This window comes from Saccostrea cucullata, unplaced genomic scaffold (genome assembly GCF_032062105.1).
Source record: "Saccostrea cucullata isolate Sc308-1 unplaced genomic scaffold, CSIRO_AGI_Scuc_v1 ctg4450, whole genome shotgun sequence".
NCBI lineage: Eukaryota > Metazoa > Mollusca > Bivalvia > Ostreida > Ostreidae > Saccostrea > Saccostrea cuccullata.
This window is the reverse complement of record NW_026933569.1, coordinates 37,837-58,805: the sequence shown is the minus strand read 5'-3', so window position 1 is coordinate 58,805 and position 20,969 is coordinate 37,837. Positions and strand designations below refer to the sequence as shown.

Genomic DNA, 20,969 nt, shown 5'->3' with positions numbered 1-20,969 from the left:
ACTAAACCATGGATTTGTGATGCATATTTTCAGAATTTATGAAGGTAAATATTCTTTTAATATTGGTTTATGTCACAACACATTGTTGAACAAAGGAAAGTGTGTTTATCGAGATTACTTCGGTTAATATAATGAGTAATTTTTTTCTAGATATTTTAGTAGTTATATTCGCTACCTATTGTTAATTGTGCCTTGAGTTGCCTTACCAATCAGGTATAGGTTTCTGTTATCTTAAAAGAGTATGAATTCATAGACTTTTTTCATTTTAAAGGTCGCCCAATTCATGCATAATGTAATAAACCAGGGAAATCAATACTCCTTATCCCAGGATCACTGAAAGAAAATGCAGAATAGAATGAAGTGGTTTATTTTCTTGCTTGCTTTCGTAAATATTACAGGTAACTCTCTCTCTCTCTCTCTCTCTCTCTCTCTCTCTCTCTCAGGAACTCCACAAAAAATTATTTTAAGTTTCTGCTAGAACTACATGTATTTTGTGAGAAAAACCTTCAGGTTTATCGATTTTGAAAAGTACGTTTAATTTTAATTTCTATTTAAAATAGTGGAATTGTAAATATTGGTGTCCATGTGTATGGCTATTAGAATATATTTAAACATTCCTTATATTACAATGAAACCAGTTGTGGAGCATTGTAAAGGATAATTGATATTGACACAAATCGGAATCAATGTTGTTTGTTTAAAGAGTCTGCAAAATCAATCACTCACAGTGCCGTAAAATGTTCCAATGAATTATTTTTCTAGCGATTTCTGCATCGTCATGTCAGTTCCCGGCGGATATTAACGAGGAGCGTGGATCAGTTCTGACAAGGGATTCCTCAGATTCGGCGAGTCTGTTATTTATGATTACCCCGTCATTTTACCAGGAGTGACGTCAGTTGACTTCCTCTGTTCAGAAAATAATGGAACATACTATCTTCTCAAGTAATTATATTTTTCCCTTTTCATATCTTTCTTTATTTTCATGGAATAATGTTGTGACCTATGAGATATCTGTAAATATATTCATGTAAATCAAATTAATCAAATGCTTATGCAAGGTTTTCAGTACTACATATAAGTTGTTATTCGAATTTTTATATGATTTTTGATATTCTTTTGACATCTACAGCAGCAACGATTACTATCTGTTTTAAAAACATGATATGATTTTTTTTCTTGCTATAGATCTTCGAGAGATATCAACGTGTTTTCTATGGAAGTCAGCGTGTTTGTTTGCCTTAGTTTTGAACGAGTGAGATCTGACAATTATATTTATTATGTTGAGACACCCCTAGACTCCACAGTTAAGGAGAATGTGTATGCTTATTCAAATCCTGTAAACGTATCTATGGATGTTGTGTGCAGTCTTCCCAAGACAACCGACAACATGTATAGCTTAATTAAAAATGGTAAGAAATGTTAACTTTGTTTTTAAGTTACTTAATATTGAAGAATATTTCACCGCCATTATAGTTTTAAGATACGATTTAACAAAATGTAAAATAAAAGAAAATTATTTTTTAAAAATCTAGAAAGTACTTTAGCCACGAAGTACTGAAATAGACCCTGTCACAAAAATTGCACATTACAGGGTTCGACATTAATGTAACAAAAATATTAATAGCATTAAAATATTTTATAAATTTTAAGACAAAAAAATACAATTGTTTTCTTTTAATAGTTTCAACTGCAGATATAGTAAGTATCGAATGTCCCAACTTTTTGCGGAAATCCTTCGTAAACCTTAACTCCGAAGAAAATGGTATGGAAAACGTTTGTGTAAATGGTAGTGTCAACGGTTGTCTGAAGAACACGCAGCTCACTATCACAAGTCCATCTTGCCATTCCAGTATCCATATACCAGGTACAGAGGACATACTTCAAAATATTTTTGCATGAAATATCTCTTTTCTTGACACCTGAACCGATTCATGCTAATTTCAAGTAATAGGCCTTTTTTACACCAAATTTGACTTTGGAAGGTTTCGTCAACTTGCTCGAAACATAGGGCTTACTGCGAGTATAGTCGGTAAACGGAGATCGATGCTTACTCCTCCTTGGCACATGATCCCACCTATTAATTTTCAGGGGGAGGGGTGTGTTTATGTACAAATATTATTCATAGATTTATTTTTTTTTAGATCAATGATGTTTGTTAACTTCATCTTCTTTATACACATTTTTTTAAATCTAATTATATGGTACCAATCCCAGTAATGATAATTAATATTACCGGCTACTAATATTTTGTTGTTTTTGTTAAACATTTTCAGATAACCTTTCTGTGAATTGTCTGTTTCATGAAACGGAAAATGACGTCACATATTTGTATACGTGGACAGCTGATACTGCCTCTATATCAAAAAGAGACCATGGATTTATTTGTATTGTGAGTATGAAATATAAATAATTTGTTTTCAAGATTAATTATAAATCAGAAGTTTTTGGTTGTGATTACCAAACTCAAAAATAAGTAAAATAACGTATAGATGCACGTTTTTTTGTATACTAGTATATATTTTTTACTTTAAATTCCATCTCAAAATAATGTTTTAAGTCTAACAAAATAAATGCAGCCGATTTGTCTGAAATTAATTAGATTAAAATATTTTAATTTAATGAGTTAGTTTTCATTATAGGAAATCACCCATAACGAATCCTCTGCAACTTTTCGGTTATTTAATGATACATGCACAGATGCCTCAAAGAATACAGAATTTCTCACCCTGAAGTCAAAAGAAATTCATGGTGAAGATCAATTTTATTTTGAATAAATGTTATGTTGTATCAATAGAAATTTATATAAAAGTATTTTTTATTATTGATGAATTACTTTTAATTCTACGTCTTTTTCAGAAATTTGTCGACCAACCACACCAGGTAAATATACCTTACAAAATAAATTTTTTTCTCCGTCATTTCTTGTGTCAAATGGAGGGTTGCATAGAAGCGGTCATTTTAAAATTATCATTTGTCAAAATACCACGTCAAACTAAAGACCTAGTTGAAATTCTAAAAAAAAGAATTAAAATTCGATCTTATATGTATAATTATTTTATTATAAGTACATTGTAGATACAGATTGGCTTATCTAATATATTTACTAATAGATATAAATAATTTTGTTTTGCAGCCCCTCCACCTAATAGGGGAACGGGACATGCAAACTCCCCCAAAAAGATAAAGAGTTCCACAAATTGGGCCATCTATTTTGCCATTGTTGTCTGCATCATCATAATCATCGGTTTTATTGTTATCATCATCAAATTCTTTCGAAAACAAATGTGGGATTTCTTCACAAAGAAGCCTCCTCAACAAACCGAGAAAGCTACTTTCTCCGACATTGCAGCTAATTCTACGGATACTTTAGAAACACAAAAATATTAGTATAAATTTCGATTTCATTTTAATCACTTTGAATTTGAAAGTTATAATATGTTGCAAACTATAAGGTAATTTTGATTTTAAAAAATATTTGAACATGCCATTTTACAGTTGATTTCATCGTTAATTAATTCAATTTTGATAACTTTTGCACCTACAGAAACAACAGTAACTATTTACTTATTTATATGATTATATTATTATGTATATCAAGTTGTACTTTTCATACATCAAATGTCTATAAAATAGACGATTGGTCCTTATACACGTTTCTTTAGTTAGAATGAACTTTTGTTGGTCTTTCAGTATCTACTGCATACATGTAGATATTATTTTTAAAAATACCACTGAAATAAATTCAAATTCAAAGCATTGAGTCGATATTACATTTATTTATCAAATTGAAAAATCCAACGTACAGACTTCTAACGTTTTTGAAAACCTTTCCGTTTCTTCTTGGTTCCTTTCTTCTTTTTCCTTCCATTCTTAGAATTTTTCTTTTCCTTAGGTTTTTCCTTCACTGTAACAATACCTCCGGGATGCATTTGCTGATAACCAGAAACATGGTTTGAAATTAATGGCAAATGAAAAGTTGTCTGTCGTCCATATTTGATGGTGCGTTGAGATTGCTTTGTGCTGACCGTAGATGTACTTGGTGCTTGTAAGTAGGCTTTATAGTCTAGAGGATGAACACCGGGTAAAGGTGGGAGATTGGACAATCGAGTGAAACTGAACCGGAAAGGCAAATCTGTGTCACTGTCACTATCTAGAGAAACCGTGTCATAATCTGCAATGGAATAATGTTTACAAAATATATACAGTTTTCCTAGATCCACTGAGAACAAACTGTAAAAGTTGCTGGAAAAAATGTTCATTTATTTTCAAACGCGCGACAGAAAAAAAGCTATTGAAACACATTTTCAATTCGATATCTGATTTATTCATTTAAAAATAAAATAATGGATCTGTCAGTTTTTTGCGTCTAACGGACAGATTTTTCTAACATAATAGGCAATTCAGATCTGAATAATGCTAATAAATAAAATGGAAATCTTACATTGTAGGCTACATGTCAGGTGGAACAATTGAAGTGAATTGTAAAATTTAAGCTTACTGCAAATTTAATTTTTCATCATTTGAATGAAATGTCCACCACTTCAGTCAACAATGTAAAGTTTTTTTCTGTCTCTCTCACTATTTTTTGTTTGAACAAAATAAATTAAATCATCAGATAGATCAAATAATTACTTTTCCCTTGACAATATTTAATATTGATTTTGAATACAATTTTGCACCCCAAATGTTAATTATTTGGAATATTAGAGGTAAATCTAGATGCAATATAACACCCTCGTCAATTTTGAATGCATTGCCTTTTGGTACATCGTACAATGAAGATGATGTTCCGTTTAACGGAAAATCTAGATGCAATATAACACCCTTGTCAATTTTGAATGCATTGCCTTTTGGTACATCGTACAATGAAGATGATGTTCCGTTTCATGGAAAACACATTCAGTGCAGAAAAGAAACTTCTTTCTTACAAAGTATCAATAAGTCAATAAGTTCTACTATACAGAATGGTATATTTTTCAGGTCTTTGTATCAGTAAAAGACGAAAAATGTCATCCAACTTTTAGTAAATCGATTTTTTTTAATTTTTCTGACTTACCTATGGAGCTTGAGTATGCTGTTGATCGAGTAGACTGAATTATTCCGGAATTCGGAAGTCTTGTTTGTGAGTTGCCCATGGTCTCTCTGATGCCAACCTTTCCCGAGCTACATCCAACAACATTTCCCAGTTTAAGGAAGAATACTGATCTGTGCAATTAATGCACTGCAGAAACTATTTAATCCCCCTGGAAGTAATTCAAATACATTTATTGAAAGTTCTATCCATCATACTGGAATATAATACATTAAATTATGAAAAGCAGACAATCAATCAAAAGACGAATCGTTCTGAGATCTAAGGAAACTAAGAAAACTTACCATTATTTTGGCATGATGAATGTTTTAGTGTGCTTAATTGTTACGTTAAAGGAATTTAATCTTTTAAAGGTAAACACAGTCTCTAGCAATAATTGAGCGGATTAAGATAACCAGAATTAAGTAAACTACACTGTGTATTAAGGCATGTTTTAAGTTGATCGAATACGATTCAATATTCAAAATGTCAAAATTTTGTTTCTTACAAGGTTGAAAAAAAAATAGGGTAGATATATCTGTACAGTGCAAAAAAGATGTTTACTTGTATAACTTGTTTGTTGATATTTCTACCTACAAATATTTACATGTTTTTACATTTCAGACATTTTGATTTCTCCTTTATAATAAAAATTGTCAGTATAAATAATGATTCTTTTCCGTTTGATAGTGTCGTACCATTTGCAGTCTAAAGATGACTAGCATTATGTCATCCCTGGTATTGCTTTTGAATATATAAACTAAAAATGTGAATCAATGATGAAACAATTGAAAAAGAGAGATGTTTTCAATTTTTTTTGTAACTTAAAAATGAACGTAGACTCCGCTTTAATGAAATCAATTAATAGCCACGAACATTATATAATGGCATGTAGATTATTTTTAAATAAGTTTAACTTGGTTATGTAGGTTATTTTCCATATGTTTATTATGTATTCAGCTTACAATTTTAAACATATTTTTCTATTATTTAAATTTGTTTACTTGAATCAGATCTCATTGCTTACATTTAATCTGTAAAGTATTTTTAGAATGCATGAATTTAAAGAATTTACTCATTCAGTTTGAATATTTAAGAGCAGACGTAATCGCCCGCTTGGCGCTGTGGTTAGAGCGTTTGGTCAAGAGTCTTGGTGTAAGGAGTCCTTACGTCTCAGGTTCGAATCCTATATCGGAAAATGGAGTGTAGTCCTTCGGACGATTAATTGTCCTAGAAACCTAGAAAGAGATATAACCTGATGCAGTACGCGCGAACACGAAAAAGATCCATCAATACTCAATGTATCTGGATGCCAATAAATTTGCAGCACTCTACCAGCATGTAGTTGTGGCTCAAATTAAAAATTCTCGAAAGGGTCGTGATACAATCAGCAAAATATAAAAGCAGACTTTTTAACAGCTCCCCAGGGCAGCTTACTTGAACAACATATAACGTACTCCAAAGGTGACTTAATTACACCGCTTCTAGTATTTAGAACAGTGCAACATTGAGTATAATATGAAACTTTTTAAAATAAATTGTTGAAGGAGAAGAAAGAAGCATTTTCTTCTTTGTATATGGTATTTACCTTACTAAATATCTTACAAATGCTTTCTGCTTGAAATGTTCCTTGGTCAAAATATAACAAATTTAAATTATATCATTATTGTATATGATATTTACTTTACTAAATATCTTACAAATGCTTTCTGCTTGAAATGTTCCTTGGTCAAAATATAATAAATCTAAATTATATCATCAGCTCATATATTTCTCTTTTTTTATTCTCCTTAATTTGCCTTGTCATACGCATTTCTACTGAATATATGCATGTATATATTTATATTTTTCAATGTTATATTAATAATATTTACTTCTACATGTATGACTTGATCTTGTATCGTGGAAAGGACTTATATAGGCAGTGCCTGCTGTCCAATCCAATTATGTTTATTCATAATAAAATATTGTTTAAATTAAAAATATATATATAACAAAAAAATGAAGTCGCCAACTTTATTATATTCATTCATTTCATATGAAAGGTAAATTAGCTTCATAAAAACAACAATGTAACAAACAATCGGCTCCATGAAGAGCAAAAAGGGTCCATCTGAAAATTCTTGTCAGAAACTTCTTCACATAGACGAAAAATAAGCCATCCTTTTATGAGTACAAATAAATAGATAGACGTTCTGAGAGAATTCTTTCGAAGTCTCCAAAATATATTACACTTTATCGGAACACCTTTTCTTATTTCTTAAAGAACATATAGATTTGCGTTCAAAATACCTTTCAAGTTACAATTTGTATTTTGACCAGACGATTTTGACAGTCCCTGACTTTAACAGTGTATCAAAATAAGTTTATTAAAATTCCAAATTTAGAATCTTTTAACCTTGAGGTTCCATGTAGTTTGACAAAGGGGATTGGCCTTGATAATCGTACATAGTACCATCAACCAGAAAAGAAAACTTTAGTTGCATTACTTGGATTACATCAGAGAGAACGTGAACGTTTGCCAAAAAATCATCCATATATAATTCCAAATTCTGGCAAATATGTTTTTTTTTTGTGTTGGTGACATATAAGATCATAAGTTCGAAAGATAAAAAAAGGAAATACTGAAGGTCTCATTGAAGCCATCTAGAGACCATTTCGCCTATTTGTTTTAATCTGACCCTTTTAAAACGGACAAAAAATTGTTCAATGCGATTGTATATGTTACTCCCACATGTCCTGAAATATTGAGTACACACATAAGCATTGAATATTCCCAGACCCCTCTCCCCTTTGGAATAAGGTATCTATTTTAGGCAAAATTGTAAAACTTAAACCATCCAAATCGTAAATACATTGTAAATCTGAACTCATGTATATATTACAAGCAATAAAAATACAAAAAAAGAAAAGACGAACACAAAGTGAATTGGAATTGAAATTTTGTACAGATGATTCATATATCAGATGATTCGCAAAGGGAAACTGAAGTTGATACCGTGTGATATATCCTTCAGCATAATTAATATTATATATACAATTGCACCAATGTGTCTTATTAAAGTTAAAAATAATAAAATAACAACATTCCCCTAAAACATTAACAAATTAACCATATTTAACATCTCAAGTAGTCATTCATTCAAAAACCAAAACAATGTCTTGGATTACACATTTTGCCATTTATACATCTAATTCATACTATGCATATGAACATTTGTTCACTTTTTAGACATTTTACGATTTTTATTCCCAGGTTCTTTCGAACTTTGTTTTTCAAGCTTTGGTTTTCCTGTTGTCTTTTTCTTGTCTTTCTCCTTTTCCTTGTCCTTTTCCTTGTCCTTCTCTTTGTCTTTTTCCTCCTTTTTGTCCTCTTTTTTCTCCTGCTCCTCGGAAGCCTTGCTTTCTCTTTTAAGTTTTGATTTCTTTATCTCTAAGATATCGTGAAGTGTGTTTCGTTTCGGATCTGCAAGAGCTCCAACATCAAAACTCTTCTTGGAGACAATTTTGGGAAGAAGCACGAACTTAGCGATATTGTAGAAATTAAATGGATTGTCCTCATCTACGCTGTCCACAGATATTGTATCATCGTCTGCAAATGGAAAATAAATCTTTTAATTCATTGCGCATGCGCGAATTGTTGTTGATGACATTGATTAGTTAAAAGAAGATCAGAATTTAACTCACCGTGCAGAGAGGTGCTCCAGTTACTATGTGTGCTGTGAACTATTGCTATGACAGCGTGGTCAGAAGATTCTGACTTCTACAGTTCTAATCAAGTGACGTGAAACTAAATAAGCTGTAAGCATGTGGTGTTAATCATCGACACAAACAATCGTGTTAGTTTTTGAGAACAAACTTTATTGCATTTATCACAACATAGTTTAAAACATGTATCACATTTTTTATCACAATTCTTTATATCACAGTTAATTAGCTTAATTAAATGACCCGTGAATCATTTGATCAAAGCATAAAACGAAACTCCTTGACACACCACACAGCTCATAACTAAATGTATTCTAAATTGTCAAACTCAACACAGTCAGTCCGGGGAAAGCATATACCCACTAAGAGAGTGTATAATAGCTATATACTCTACAACAACGAAAACAACGAATAAAAACATATTTAAACAAATAAATAGAAACAAAACGTGTTATATATACACAAAATGATTTGACAGATATGGTCGTTTAAATTAAAGTCAATTTCAGCTTGAATTTGTACAGCTCATTTATTTCGATTCTTCGTTAATGGGACTCTCTCTTATCGCGGAAGCACAGTTTGCGTAATTAGGACTTTCACAGACGACTCCGTTATAATAGACAGACTCCGCTGAACTGTATAGTTTCTCAAATGAACGATATAACTGATCGTATGAATGGTAAAGAAAGCGGTCTTCTGAACGATGGATTTCCCTTAGTCCTACAATACCAAAGTTTGAGACGTATTTTATTAATTTGTATTACATTAGATAGGAATGGATCATTTGAGCTATAGTGTGGCATCTTTGGGTCGAAGAAGGTAGAATGGTTTGGAAGGAATCGGCATGACTTTCCTCGTTGAAAATTATTGGAAACTTAAAGGACAATGTGTTTAAAGGAATACACATACTAAATATCCAAATCAAGGAAATGCTTTTGAAATAGGACAAAGAGGTGTAACTCAATAATAATAAATTAAAAGAATATATTAAAATTATATAGTACTCTTTCTTTCTCTTTTTCCTTCTCTCTCTCTCACATGAATACTCACTATTGCATATTTATCTTATTCATTAAATAATTCATAAATAAAAATGTAGTTATTGCATTGTTACGTACTGTGAATGAGATGATTAAAATGGAAAATGGAATACATACATTTAGGCAATCAGTTGATGTCTAGTATTGTATATTATACATAGAAAGACAGTTGATGATTGATCCTCTATAACACTACATATTCACACATGTTAGAAAAAAGTTAGTACAGTGATAGGCATGGCACAGTAAAAACACAGTATCCACAAAATTAGTATTATATATAATTAATGCAATAAGCTCCAAATATAGTTATTCTTTAACATTTTAAAAATATTCAACGTATGTAAAGTGAACAACAGATAAGACTTTATGTTTTACGTTTAACAGTTTCAGGTGGAGGAATATGTCTATCAATTAAAAATGCAGAAACATCACAAGTGAATAGACTGGATAGCGAACCTCGTCTTGCAGGTTTACTGGTGTCCTTCTTGTCTGACAACGCATACAGGGGCTCCACCTTTGGAAGGATGTCGAGATTAGGCTCCACAATTGGCCCAATTCGAAGTGGCCTCTTTGCTTTGAATCCTGGGATTGGATCTAATTTGTTCATTCTGAACACTGTGTTAGTCACGTGTTCTCCCTGCTCCACACTGCTTTCTGGTGAACTGGGTCGCTGCTTTTTGCATTTGTCAAGAGAACAATAGCCTTTCTTTTTCAGAATAATAATCAATATAATTAAGGCTATGATAAATAAGGCACCTAATACTATTGTGATGTAGTACACAGCACTTGATCCACCTTCTACTTCATCATCTGAAAGTAAGATCTAAAGCATTATAGACATTCTCCTGCTGGAGATGTTCTTTGTTTCTTGAAATAAAAATCACTTACATTACTATGGTTTATTATCTTAATGCATTCTTATAAATAATAAAAGCAGCGCCAATATATGTTGCTTAGTATTATTATACACGTATGATACAAAGAGGAACTATTTTAAGAGTAACAGCATGCAAAGGTAATGTAAATTACTTACAACAAGTCTGAGTAGCTCCTGTAAATGACATTGTCAGACCTGGAGATGACACTGTGGATGCTGTCTGTGTACTGTCTGAGCAATAGTTTGGGAACATGGAGGCGGACACACCACTGATAACCTGCAAAACAATATACCCATGCATATCAGAACAGGAAAGGACTAACTTGCTTTAAATAAGACTATCAAAACGGTAAACCTATGTATCAACAGACGAATAAAGAAATTGAAATTAGACTAACTTTTTGTTTTGGTTGTAATTATATGACTCGTGATACTTACTAAACAGGCAAACTGGTAGTTTACTCCAGACGTGTATGCGTAGGACGTGGTCCCAACAACTGTACTATCATTGTTCCAGAGCGAGAGGTAGGTGCTTCCTCCGCTACTTATACTATGCATGCAGGTCCAGAAACCACCAGCTACAATATGACAATAATTTACTTCTTCAATAATAATTCAAATAAAAAAGATCCTTTAACATCCATTTCTAATACTACCAGGTTCAATGAATCGACCCAACACACAGATAAAAGAAAGAAAATTTTGTTTTTGAATATATTAAACTGAAAAATTTTGGTTAATATTGTAGTATAATATATTTTTCTCCATTTTAATATGTATAGAGTAATTTGTATGACGTAAGTAGTAAAATATTGTCTCTCAGGACATATTCGAAATAAATCTAATAATATAGACCTTAAAAGATGTAAAATTGATTTTACTTGAAAATTTATGTGTGTTTCCACATCCACCGTCATACGTGAACCTCATCTCTGTCCTGTCGGTACAGCCATCCATTGTGTTACTGGAACATGACGTACTTCCGGTAGAGTCGGTTATTGAAACAGAGCTATATGAAGCCAACAGATCAGTCGCACACGTAGCCTCTGAGGCTCCCGTCGTAATTGTACCTAATGTAAGAAAGGTACACTGAAGTTTTAACATAAATCTTATTTTAATGCCAATTAGTATTCATAAGTTATTTGCTGGATAATGCTTCTGACAAGTAATATTATAATTCGACCAAAAACACTTTTTGGATTTTTGCTTTTATCGTTATCACAAGTTATGACTGTTTGTTCAATTAATTCATGCATTAAATTTATTATTACTGTGACAGACGCAGATTTATTATTTTTTTATTTACCGCAGTAAATCTAAATTCTATTCTTTATTGCACTTGCATGATAAAAGTTACATATTTAATTCAATTTTGAGGAGTAAATTGATAATTTCTTTAAACATATAATGGAATATTCAAATAACATTCTCTCACCTTTGGATCTGCATTTGATTAATTGTGCATGTGCTTTTCGCTCAAAGTGAATGCTGACAAATATCTAGCACATAAAAACAAAATCAAGAGCCGTGAACAAAACAAGAAGAAAATGATGCAAAAATCACATTGTGCAGGCTTTATCAAAAAAGGTATCACATACATGAAAATAATATGACAAATGCAGTGTATAAAGTGCTCAAATGCCCACGTGCAATTTTTCAACTATACCAAAAACGTGTTTGGAGATTCAAAATAATCAAATTGAGCTAAAGGTAGGAAAAGAGGTAAAAATTGCCAGATAACAGCAGATTATAAGGGGACAACAATAGATATTTTGTATAGAGAAAACAAATTCTTCACAACACAAAATAATACGCAAAAACTATGTATATTTGCCGATGTTTACCATCTTTGACAAGCATTACAAATGATGTCGTGTTGTACGGTTCTGCTATATCACAAGTCTCCGCTAACGTTCCATTTTTAAGAATATCAATAACTCCTTTAACGTGGTCGTTGTTGGTAGGAGATATTGCTAAATGACAATAAAAATCATTAAACCTTTAAAGATTTATTGCGCCTGAAAAACATGTTTTAGTATTCTCCTACAAAGTTTTTTTTTTCTAAGTTCGTTAGACCCATTTAAAAGCGTTTTGATGCCTGAAAGTAACCTCTCAGTATTCTTCTTCTAAAGTTTCGATCGACGTTAAGTTCTGGAAAATCACGTCTTGGAATACCAATTAAGGACTCAAAATTTTCTTTGAAACATAGCAATGAAGAAATGCTCGGTATTTATCTTTTTATCACTTATATAATGTAGGTGTGAGTGAAATTGATATCGCTGATTAAAAACTCATATGACATACAAGATGATTCAAAGTGTATGAACATTAGTAAAAACATTTCAGTATCCTTTTAATACGTGGTAATCATTGTTTAGTGTCATAAACAAACTCTGCATTTAAGAAACGGGACATTATTTATCAAACGGTGTAGTTGCGAGATAAAATTAGTTTCAGGTGTAAGGCAAGGAGTTCCATACCGTCCTTGACTAATGTAATAAATTTTCCAGTACTGTAGGGCTCAACTTCATTACAAGCGCTTGTAAGGTCTACCGTCACGGCATCCACACGACCAAATATATTGTCATTATTGGTCAAACTGATGGCTTTTTAGAAAATATTGATTAGTTAAATTGTGATTATAAACTTAAGATAAAAGGAAATTGAATTTCAAGTCTATGACTTACGTTGCCAAGTCATGTTTTATTGTAAACTCAACAAAAAAAGTCATAGAAACTATTACCTTGATTTTTTGATACCAGCTGAAATATAATCATGCTCATTCATGAACCGTATATGATACTGAGTTTGTTTTACTTACTTGTTCCGTGGTAATAGTAATACTTTGTACTGGAAACTCTCCATAGTTCTACACATAAATAACCACGAATGTATTGACCAAACACAAGGGCTGTCTCTGTTGCTCTAAAATAAGGATTTTAAAAATGAGATAAGATAACCTTATCTGCAATTATTCATTTTTTTTTTTAAATTCTTGAAAATTCACAAATCTTTTACAATTGATGCTTCATACTACACTGGACAACTAATTATCGATTATTTTTAATCCCATTTATTTTCATGTCAAATTATTAAACCTATTAAACTATAGGATGTGAATTTAACCATAGTAATAAATAATGTGCAAAGTTTTGCTAAATGTGTTTAGTATTGGATTGTATAATTTGAAATATTAATACCATGGATTTTGTTGAATATAAAATATTTCATGGTCTTTTTTCGACTGGCGTTGGAGTTAAGAAATTCAATTTTAACTACCCCACAAAATCCACATTTTAATTATTATGTGCTATCACCAACCTAATCATACAATGATATTGCATATATTAGCTCGCAGTAACATTATGTAATCATGGCGCACTTGATCTTGAAAAATTCCAATATCGTCGGAATCATTAAATGTGTTTTCTTTATGTGATCTTTCATTTTTTGATTCATAGTAAAACATAATTTAAATCTTCCTTTATAAAAATGCAAACCTATTTTTCACAAATACCTTAACAGATATTTTCTATCACTGTTTATGTAGCACTCAAAATCTAATGATTGCACGGCGGCTGACATGTAAATGGGATATCCCGTTAAATGGGTAGAATTGAATGACAGTTTTCCTTTATAAGCGCTGTACCAATCGCCCGTTATCTCTGATGGAAATGTGCAGGCGCTTTCTGAAAAAAAAGAAATCAAGAAAGTTATTTCAAATCATCATATTTGGATTTTTTACTACAAAAAACGTAAATGGTCACCTAACTATAACACTTCGTGATAAACGTAATGACTTCATTTTTTCACTTGTCAACCTCCCTCACTTACATGTATGTGGTAGTATACACTGATCGCCTCAAATAGGGTACTAGTATATTTTCTCAATTGACAAGATGCGCAAGAGCATGACTCTAAGTACGAACAATTTCATGAACAAGGTAAGCTTTTGACTATCAATTTGATGAAACAAGAATATCAGCAGTCATCATTTCGCAAATCCTTTGGTCGACAATGATTTGTAAGTAAATACAATCTACATGTATATATTAATTAAGTCTACGGAATTTTCCCCTGTTCCTGACAAGGAGCACACGGATATTGTGACCAGTCGGCTTGGTTTACTTAATTACTCCTCCATGGCACCTGATCCAATCCCTGCTGATTTAGAGGTCAGACTTTACTCAGCTCTTTATTGGCATTGCTTGAATGAATTTGTGAGCTTGAATACCGTCTGTAATTTCCATATTTCATGATTAAACTAAAAATAACCCAATTAGGGAATTTTTTCAATCTCTCTTTAGCACTTTTTTAAAAAAAAAATTTATTTCAGCCTTTGCAGAGAGGTATCTTTATTTTTTTTATATTTATTATATATCTATAATGACCTTTGTAGGTCTAAATTACTTGCCACAAAATTTGAGTTTTTCTGCAATCAAATACTATCAGCTAAACGATTTTATGGAATGCTGCATCCTAGTGTTATATTAAAATAATCCACTGGAATATTTTATCTAAAACATGAAGATGAGAGGCATTGTGAATTTCAGTAAATGTTAAAAATTATTTTTAGTTAGCTCTTATTAACTTCAGAGGTTATTTAATATGTTGTCATTCTCAAAAGAATTCTTTAATGCAGTTAGAATTTGCAAGAACACAATGTACCCAAAATGTCAATTGCTTTACTTTTGGAACAAATCTATTTCAATTTACATTGTTCTTTTAAAAATGCAGGAGTGTCACATCATTTCCTTTTTATTTTGTTATGAATCTTTAAAATCGCCGGGGTGGTACTATTTAAACTTTATTGCAAATTATATAGGGTAATTAAATCCCTTCACCTGACCACCTCCAAAGTTTAATGGGTCAATTTGTGTAAACTACATCTGAAGTATTACTGCATGCCATAATTATAAAATCTGCTACAAAAGCAATAATAGCCGTATGGCTTAAATTTTCTTTTCTTTAAAAATTTCATATTCACTTCGAAAACAATGAAATACATTTTCACAGATTATTTTCTTTCTAAATTCCATATTGTTAACTGCATCTCTTGATTTAAAAAATTTCTTACAATACATATATTTTAGAATATAACTGTTTGGTCTTTTCAGTTGTCATGTTGCAAATGTCACTAGATAAATCGAAATTAATCAAAAGTTTTTTGGTGTTTTTTTTTTTTAGAGAAAATGATTTGAAACGTCTACCTACTGAATACAAGGCAATAATAATTATGTAACCTCCTTATGGACATTAAGAACTCTATTCAATCAACAAAACTCATGGCACCTGATCCTACCTCTGCAATTTGCAGGGACTCGTGTTTTATGCCCTCTTGATATGTTTGTATTCTTTTAATGTGTTTTATATATTTATCACTGTTCGTTTTCTTCATCTTTTGCATTACTCATACATGTATACTGTTTTCATCATCGGGGAGGGAAAACTGGGGTTCTCAGTTTAAATTTCATAACAGCAGAATTCTTGTATAAGTTGCCAGAAAACCATGCAATTTTCATTACTTTCGCAAGAAATGGCCCAAAATTTATACTTCAAGGCATGCATACAAAATAAGGCAATAAGCAAGTTTTTTAACTTTTAATATACATATAATTGATTTATATGTATGAATATTTGGTGTACAAAATATGGCCAATTTTGTCAGAAGTCCTTGGTCATTTAACTCAGAGTTCACGAGCAGATCAAAATTCAATGAAAAATAAATTACAGTCTTCAAATAAGTGATTCTACTTATTTTCGATAGAGAACTCTTTTCTGCAATTGTGTGTAAAACATTAATATTCAGTCTTAAGATCAACTCTTAAAGACCAAAGTTTTAAAATGCTAGCTAAGTTAACTTTGTCCTCAGACAAAATGGTTTAAAATTACCTCTCATGACAGAGAATAGAGTTCTGATTATTATAGTCCTGACCCCGGGATCATGAAACATCTTATGCTTAAGTCAAAATTCTCACGCTTTTTTTAAATTTTATAGAAGGCAAACAGATCAAAATTGAAATGTGTTTCAATTTTGATTCATGAAAGTGCTGTTATTTGCAAATTTAAGATCAATAATTAAGAAACATTTTACAGGTGATTGAAAATGTGACTTAGGTTTAACATGTCTAAGTCTGTTTCATGATCCTGGGGCCAGGTGCATTTTTGATTGCATTTTGTTTTCATTTTTCAATGACATCATGACGGTTTCGTATGGGATTTAAAATCTTATATCGTACATAAGAACTGTGCGTGTGTTTGCCTTGTCCATTTAATCACATTGTTTAATAGTCTACTTTCAAAATCCACTAAGGTGCATAATGCATAATGATTATAAAATGACAAATGGATTTAGAAATTGCACAATGAAAAGCTTTGATAAAATGTATGCTTCTTAAACATGCAACCCTGGAGTTCTTTGTTAAGTTGTAAAGTATGAATACAAACAATTGAAAAGAGAAAATGTGCACTTTATGTATTTTACGACGCAGAATTACGTTTTAATAAAACATAGCATAAAAAGTGTCAAGTTTCAACATAATGAGTCTGAAGCTTTTGAGATTTTGTCTTATTTTCACATAAATAGCATTACATCCTAATCCCGTCTACTTACCGAAGACAAAAGCTTACATTATTATATATATTTTAAAAATATATAGAAACAGTGCATTTTTTAAAATTCAGCAAAGCTAAAGAGCACTTTAGCATAATGTGAGTATTTGCAAACGCTTAATTATTACACTTAACAAATCTATTAAACTTTTCATTTGACATGTCAGTATGCCAGTTTCGTGGTAAACATATCTTAATTTTAGCATCGTCATCATGCAAGTCACATACTTGCCTTAAAACAGAACATCTTGTCAATCTATAATGAAGCGTGTCTCTTCCAATTGAAAAATCAAGAGAAAATTTCAATAAAAGATAAAGCTGAGGGAAAATCAATGTACGCTTTTTGTACACGTTGGAATTAAATATCCCAGGCACCATGGGTTGATCGTTTTTATATTTGCAGCAAATAGGATGTAGATTTTCTATAGTTGCTTGAAAACACGAGAATTTCATCAATGTTAAGTTAACGCTTTACAAATTGAACAATCCCCATTTTGTTACTTGGGTTCATTATGTTTGTTCATTAAATTGAATCAATGGTTAAATAAACTTGTGCATTACTCAGATTGACTTTGAGTGGACAGAGATCAGAATTTAATTGTTTTATACTCAATCGGTATGCTGAATCGATTTCTGATATTAGCATATGAAATTCCAAGAACCATGTTATCTTTTTGTCTGTATATCCTTTAGAACTTTAATTGAAAATGAGGGCTAAGGTTTCAAGCAAGTTATTCAATATATAAATAATGCTGTAATACGTTTGATTTCTGTCTTTTAATAAAAATACATAAAAGACAATGACAAATAATCTATTCCCTTTACTCCATATTTCATAGAAGGAAAACACTATTTCTTTCTTGTTTTTCGTCTTTTATAAAATCATATTTCTAGTGACAATTTGGTTTTCATTTTGAAATTTATTTTCACTGGCATATTTAAATAAATAATAGAGTAATTGACAATGCATTTCATGCCTTGTCATTTTGATCTTGTCTTTTCATGTTTTTTATGTGCGACTTTTTCCCAACCATGGGTTTTCGAATTTTAAATGGAAAATGGTTGAATAGAAGATTTTGTCAGAGTCTTAATCTTTGTTCGCCTAAGCCCTGTTATACTATAAATTATACATAATATTGAAGCTTTTTTTACTCATGTTGTTTTGTTAAGAGCATAATTCACATTTGTTTAGATTAAAGATTAATAAATTTTTGAGATTAATATCACTTAACAAATAAAAAGATGTTAAGATTTTATGTTAGATATTTAGAGATATGTGTCCCATCAGAGAAAGAGAGAGAATGATATTCCTCCCTAAATCGATGTTTACTACTTGTATGATCTTTCTTAATTTTTTTCTGAGTGCTTTGTAATTCCAATGCAAATGCTTGAAAAGAAATCCCAATCATCTTTGTGCTAAACATATGCTGAGTGAGTTTTATCATGCGACTTACTTCATGAATAAATATTTTGTCAAAAACGGTTTTAGTCCTCTTTCCAGCACATAAAATATATTTTGATAAAGCATCACATGAGGAAGTTAAAAATAAAATTTTGAATTTGATTTTAAATTGTTAAACGTACCTGATAATCTTACGAAGATGAGACAAATTGCAAGTGATGTCCAGGAAAAGCTAGATAACATTTTCCTCTTTCACCTCCGAACTGCTTATGGTTTACAAATCCACAAATGAAAGGAACGAAAGTAACGGAAAAAAAAAATAATCACGAACTAAAATAAAGCAAGTTATTAAGAACTACTCCTCGGCACTTTTTAATGAGTCAAGCCATTTTTGTACTTCACCAGTTCAATGTTTTTCTACACATTAATTAGATGACATCTATAAAAAGTTTTCCTTCTTAATTCCATAAACAGCTAAAGAAGGCTTACGTATCTAAATCCATGCGAACATTGAAACAAATATGTCCGTATATGTCACAACGTGTATTGATCTATAATCTGCTAATATTAATACACATATATAAAATATATTAACCTGGGTGAAACTAACAATGAGTTAATCTTAGGATAAAGCCAGCCTTCGGACTTCTTTCAGGCGACGGGTTTAAATCATGTATCGATTTAAAAAACTGCATTATTATTAATTTTCCAATTCCAGGCACTCACGTTGTTGCTTGCCTCCGCCGTAGATACGAACTAGGTGTTGGAGAGTTTAAATCCCTTAAAATCGCTTGACAATCATATATTTCTCCGATTACCTCATTGTTTGTAAATGGAGATAGCTCCTAATGACGATCTGGTAGTTAAAACTTTCTCCTTGGAAATGAACGATTTCAACATAATTTATTACGTAATTAGTAACGATTTCATATAGAAATAAATTAGGAATGATTTCACATAAATTACAATGTAATGTAAATTTTTATCCAGATTTCAAAAAAAATTCTAATATATTATATTTTTGTGGTTTCATTACAGACAAAAATATTACAGAACTGGTAAATAACGAGTCAAATTACATCCAGCTTGTACAATAGGACTATGAAGATTTGAAAACCTGGGATAATTAAGCTCTCATCCAGCGAAATTCACGTTTTATCGTATACAATTTCAGATTTAAATATTGATAAAAAAAAATAATAAATAGATATCAATATTATATTCTTTTTTTAAAAAAAATAAATAATAGTATGTAGACTCCAATTTGCAATGTTCAAAAAATAAAAGTGTCTTATAAAAAGGGCTATTGTGTTCATGTAAAACGCGCACTTCAATGGCCATATTTTTTTGTTATCTGTGTAACGTTTTATAATTTTTCATTGACTGGATCGAGTTTTTCTTCGTGGAGATATAAATATTTGCAGTTAATCGTGGTAGGATTCGTTTCTTTTATCTTATTCATATCATAGATCTACCTAGTGGACGTCGTTAAAATTCAAATTCACCTAGCAGTAATGATATATTAGAGTTGTCGTGTTTTTTTATATTTATTATGGTAGAACATATTTTTCTTTTTAAAAAAATAAACAAACAAAATTCACAATGCTCTTGTCCATCCAGAACGTTGGAACATAAAACCATTCATTTCTAAATTTTCTTAATGTTAAGCTTGAATAAATATGATCAAATGTGTGCTGGGTCATGCCAAGTATTATATATAGCATAAGATACAGTTATTGATATCATTTATCATTTGACCATGAAAAATTATGCTGTTTATTTTAAATCTGTAGGATATAAATATAACATGATTTTTTTTACATTTCGAACTGCAGTAGTATATCAAAACCCAAAAACTTACTGAAAGATAACAATTTTCAGACATTGAACTTGAGTAAAAGAGAAAATCAGTAGAAATCTTGATGTGAAAATAATGACTTGACAATGTTATGAAAACATGATCTAACATTCGATTTCATGAAAAATTGCATTTGCTGACAAGATATTTGTATTGACCTACAATTTTGTGAAATGTTGACTTAAAACGAGACAGTAAATTTCTCCGTATCATTAACTTATTTGTCATGAGCTTGCCTCCTTTAGAAATTTTATATGCCCTTGTAATGCAGATACACTCTGTAATAATAGAATATTGTTACATAAATGAAGGACGTTACCGTGTTTTAAGTCATCAAGTTTTCATAATGTGTTGCTGTAAAGTTTAAACTTTTTTTTCCCCAGAAACTCGATAGTATT

The 20,969-nt window shown here is 31.0% G+C and overlaps 2 protein-coding genes and 1 pseudogene across 2 annotated transcripts; 1 reads left to right on the top strand and 2 right to left on the bottom strand.

Moving 5' to 3' along the window:
- The first annotated feature begins 628 nt into the window (after positions 1 to 628).
- LOC134238674 (uncharacterized) lies at positions 629 to 3,629 on the top strand (annotated as a pseudogene).
- Positions 3,630 to 3,737: 108 nt separating this feature from the next.
- LOC134238677 (uncharacterized) lies at positions 3,738 to 5,293 on the bottom strand. The gene is made up of 2 exons (XM_062720797.1): positions 5,057 to 5,293; positions 3,738 to 4,171 (listed from the first exon to the last, which is right to left on the bottom strand). The coding sequence occupies exons 1-2, from the start codon at positions 5,133 to 5,135 to the stop codon at positions 3,810 to 3,812; spliced, it is 441 nt and encodes a 146-aa protein (XP_062576781.1). The 5' UTR covers positions 5,136 to 5,293; the 3' UTR covers positions 3,738 to 3,809.
- A 2,808-nt stretch (positions 5,294 to 8,101) lies between these two features.
- On the bottom strand, positions 8,102 to 19,550 carry LOC134238676 (uncharacterized). The gene is made up of 9 exons (XM_062720796.1): positions 18,896 to 19,550; positions 14,217 to 14,388; positions 13,521 to 13,624; positions 12,544 to 12,672; positions 11,581 to 11,769; positions 11,138 to 11,277; positions 10,856 to 10,976; positions 10,279 to 10,632; positions 8,102 to 8,663 (listed from the first exon to the last, which is right to left on the bottom strand). The coding sequence occupies exons 1-9, from the start codon at positions 18,954 to 18,956 to the stop codon at positions 8,293 to 8,295; spliced, it is 1,641 nt and encodes a 546-aa protein (XP_062576780.1). The 5' UTR covers positions 18,957 to 19,550; the 3' UTR covers positions 8,102 to 8,292.
- Positions 19,551 to 20,969: the final 1,419 nt, after the last annotated feature.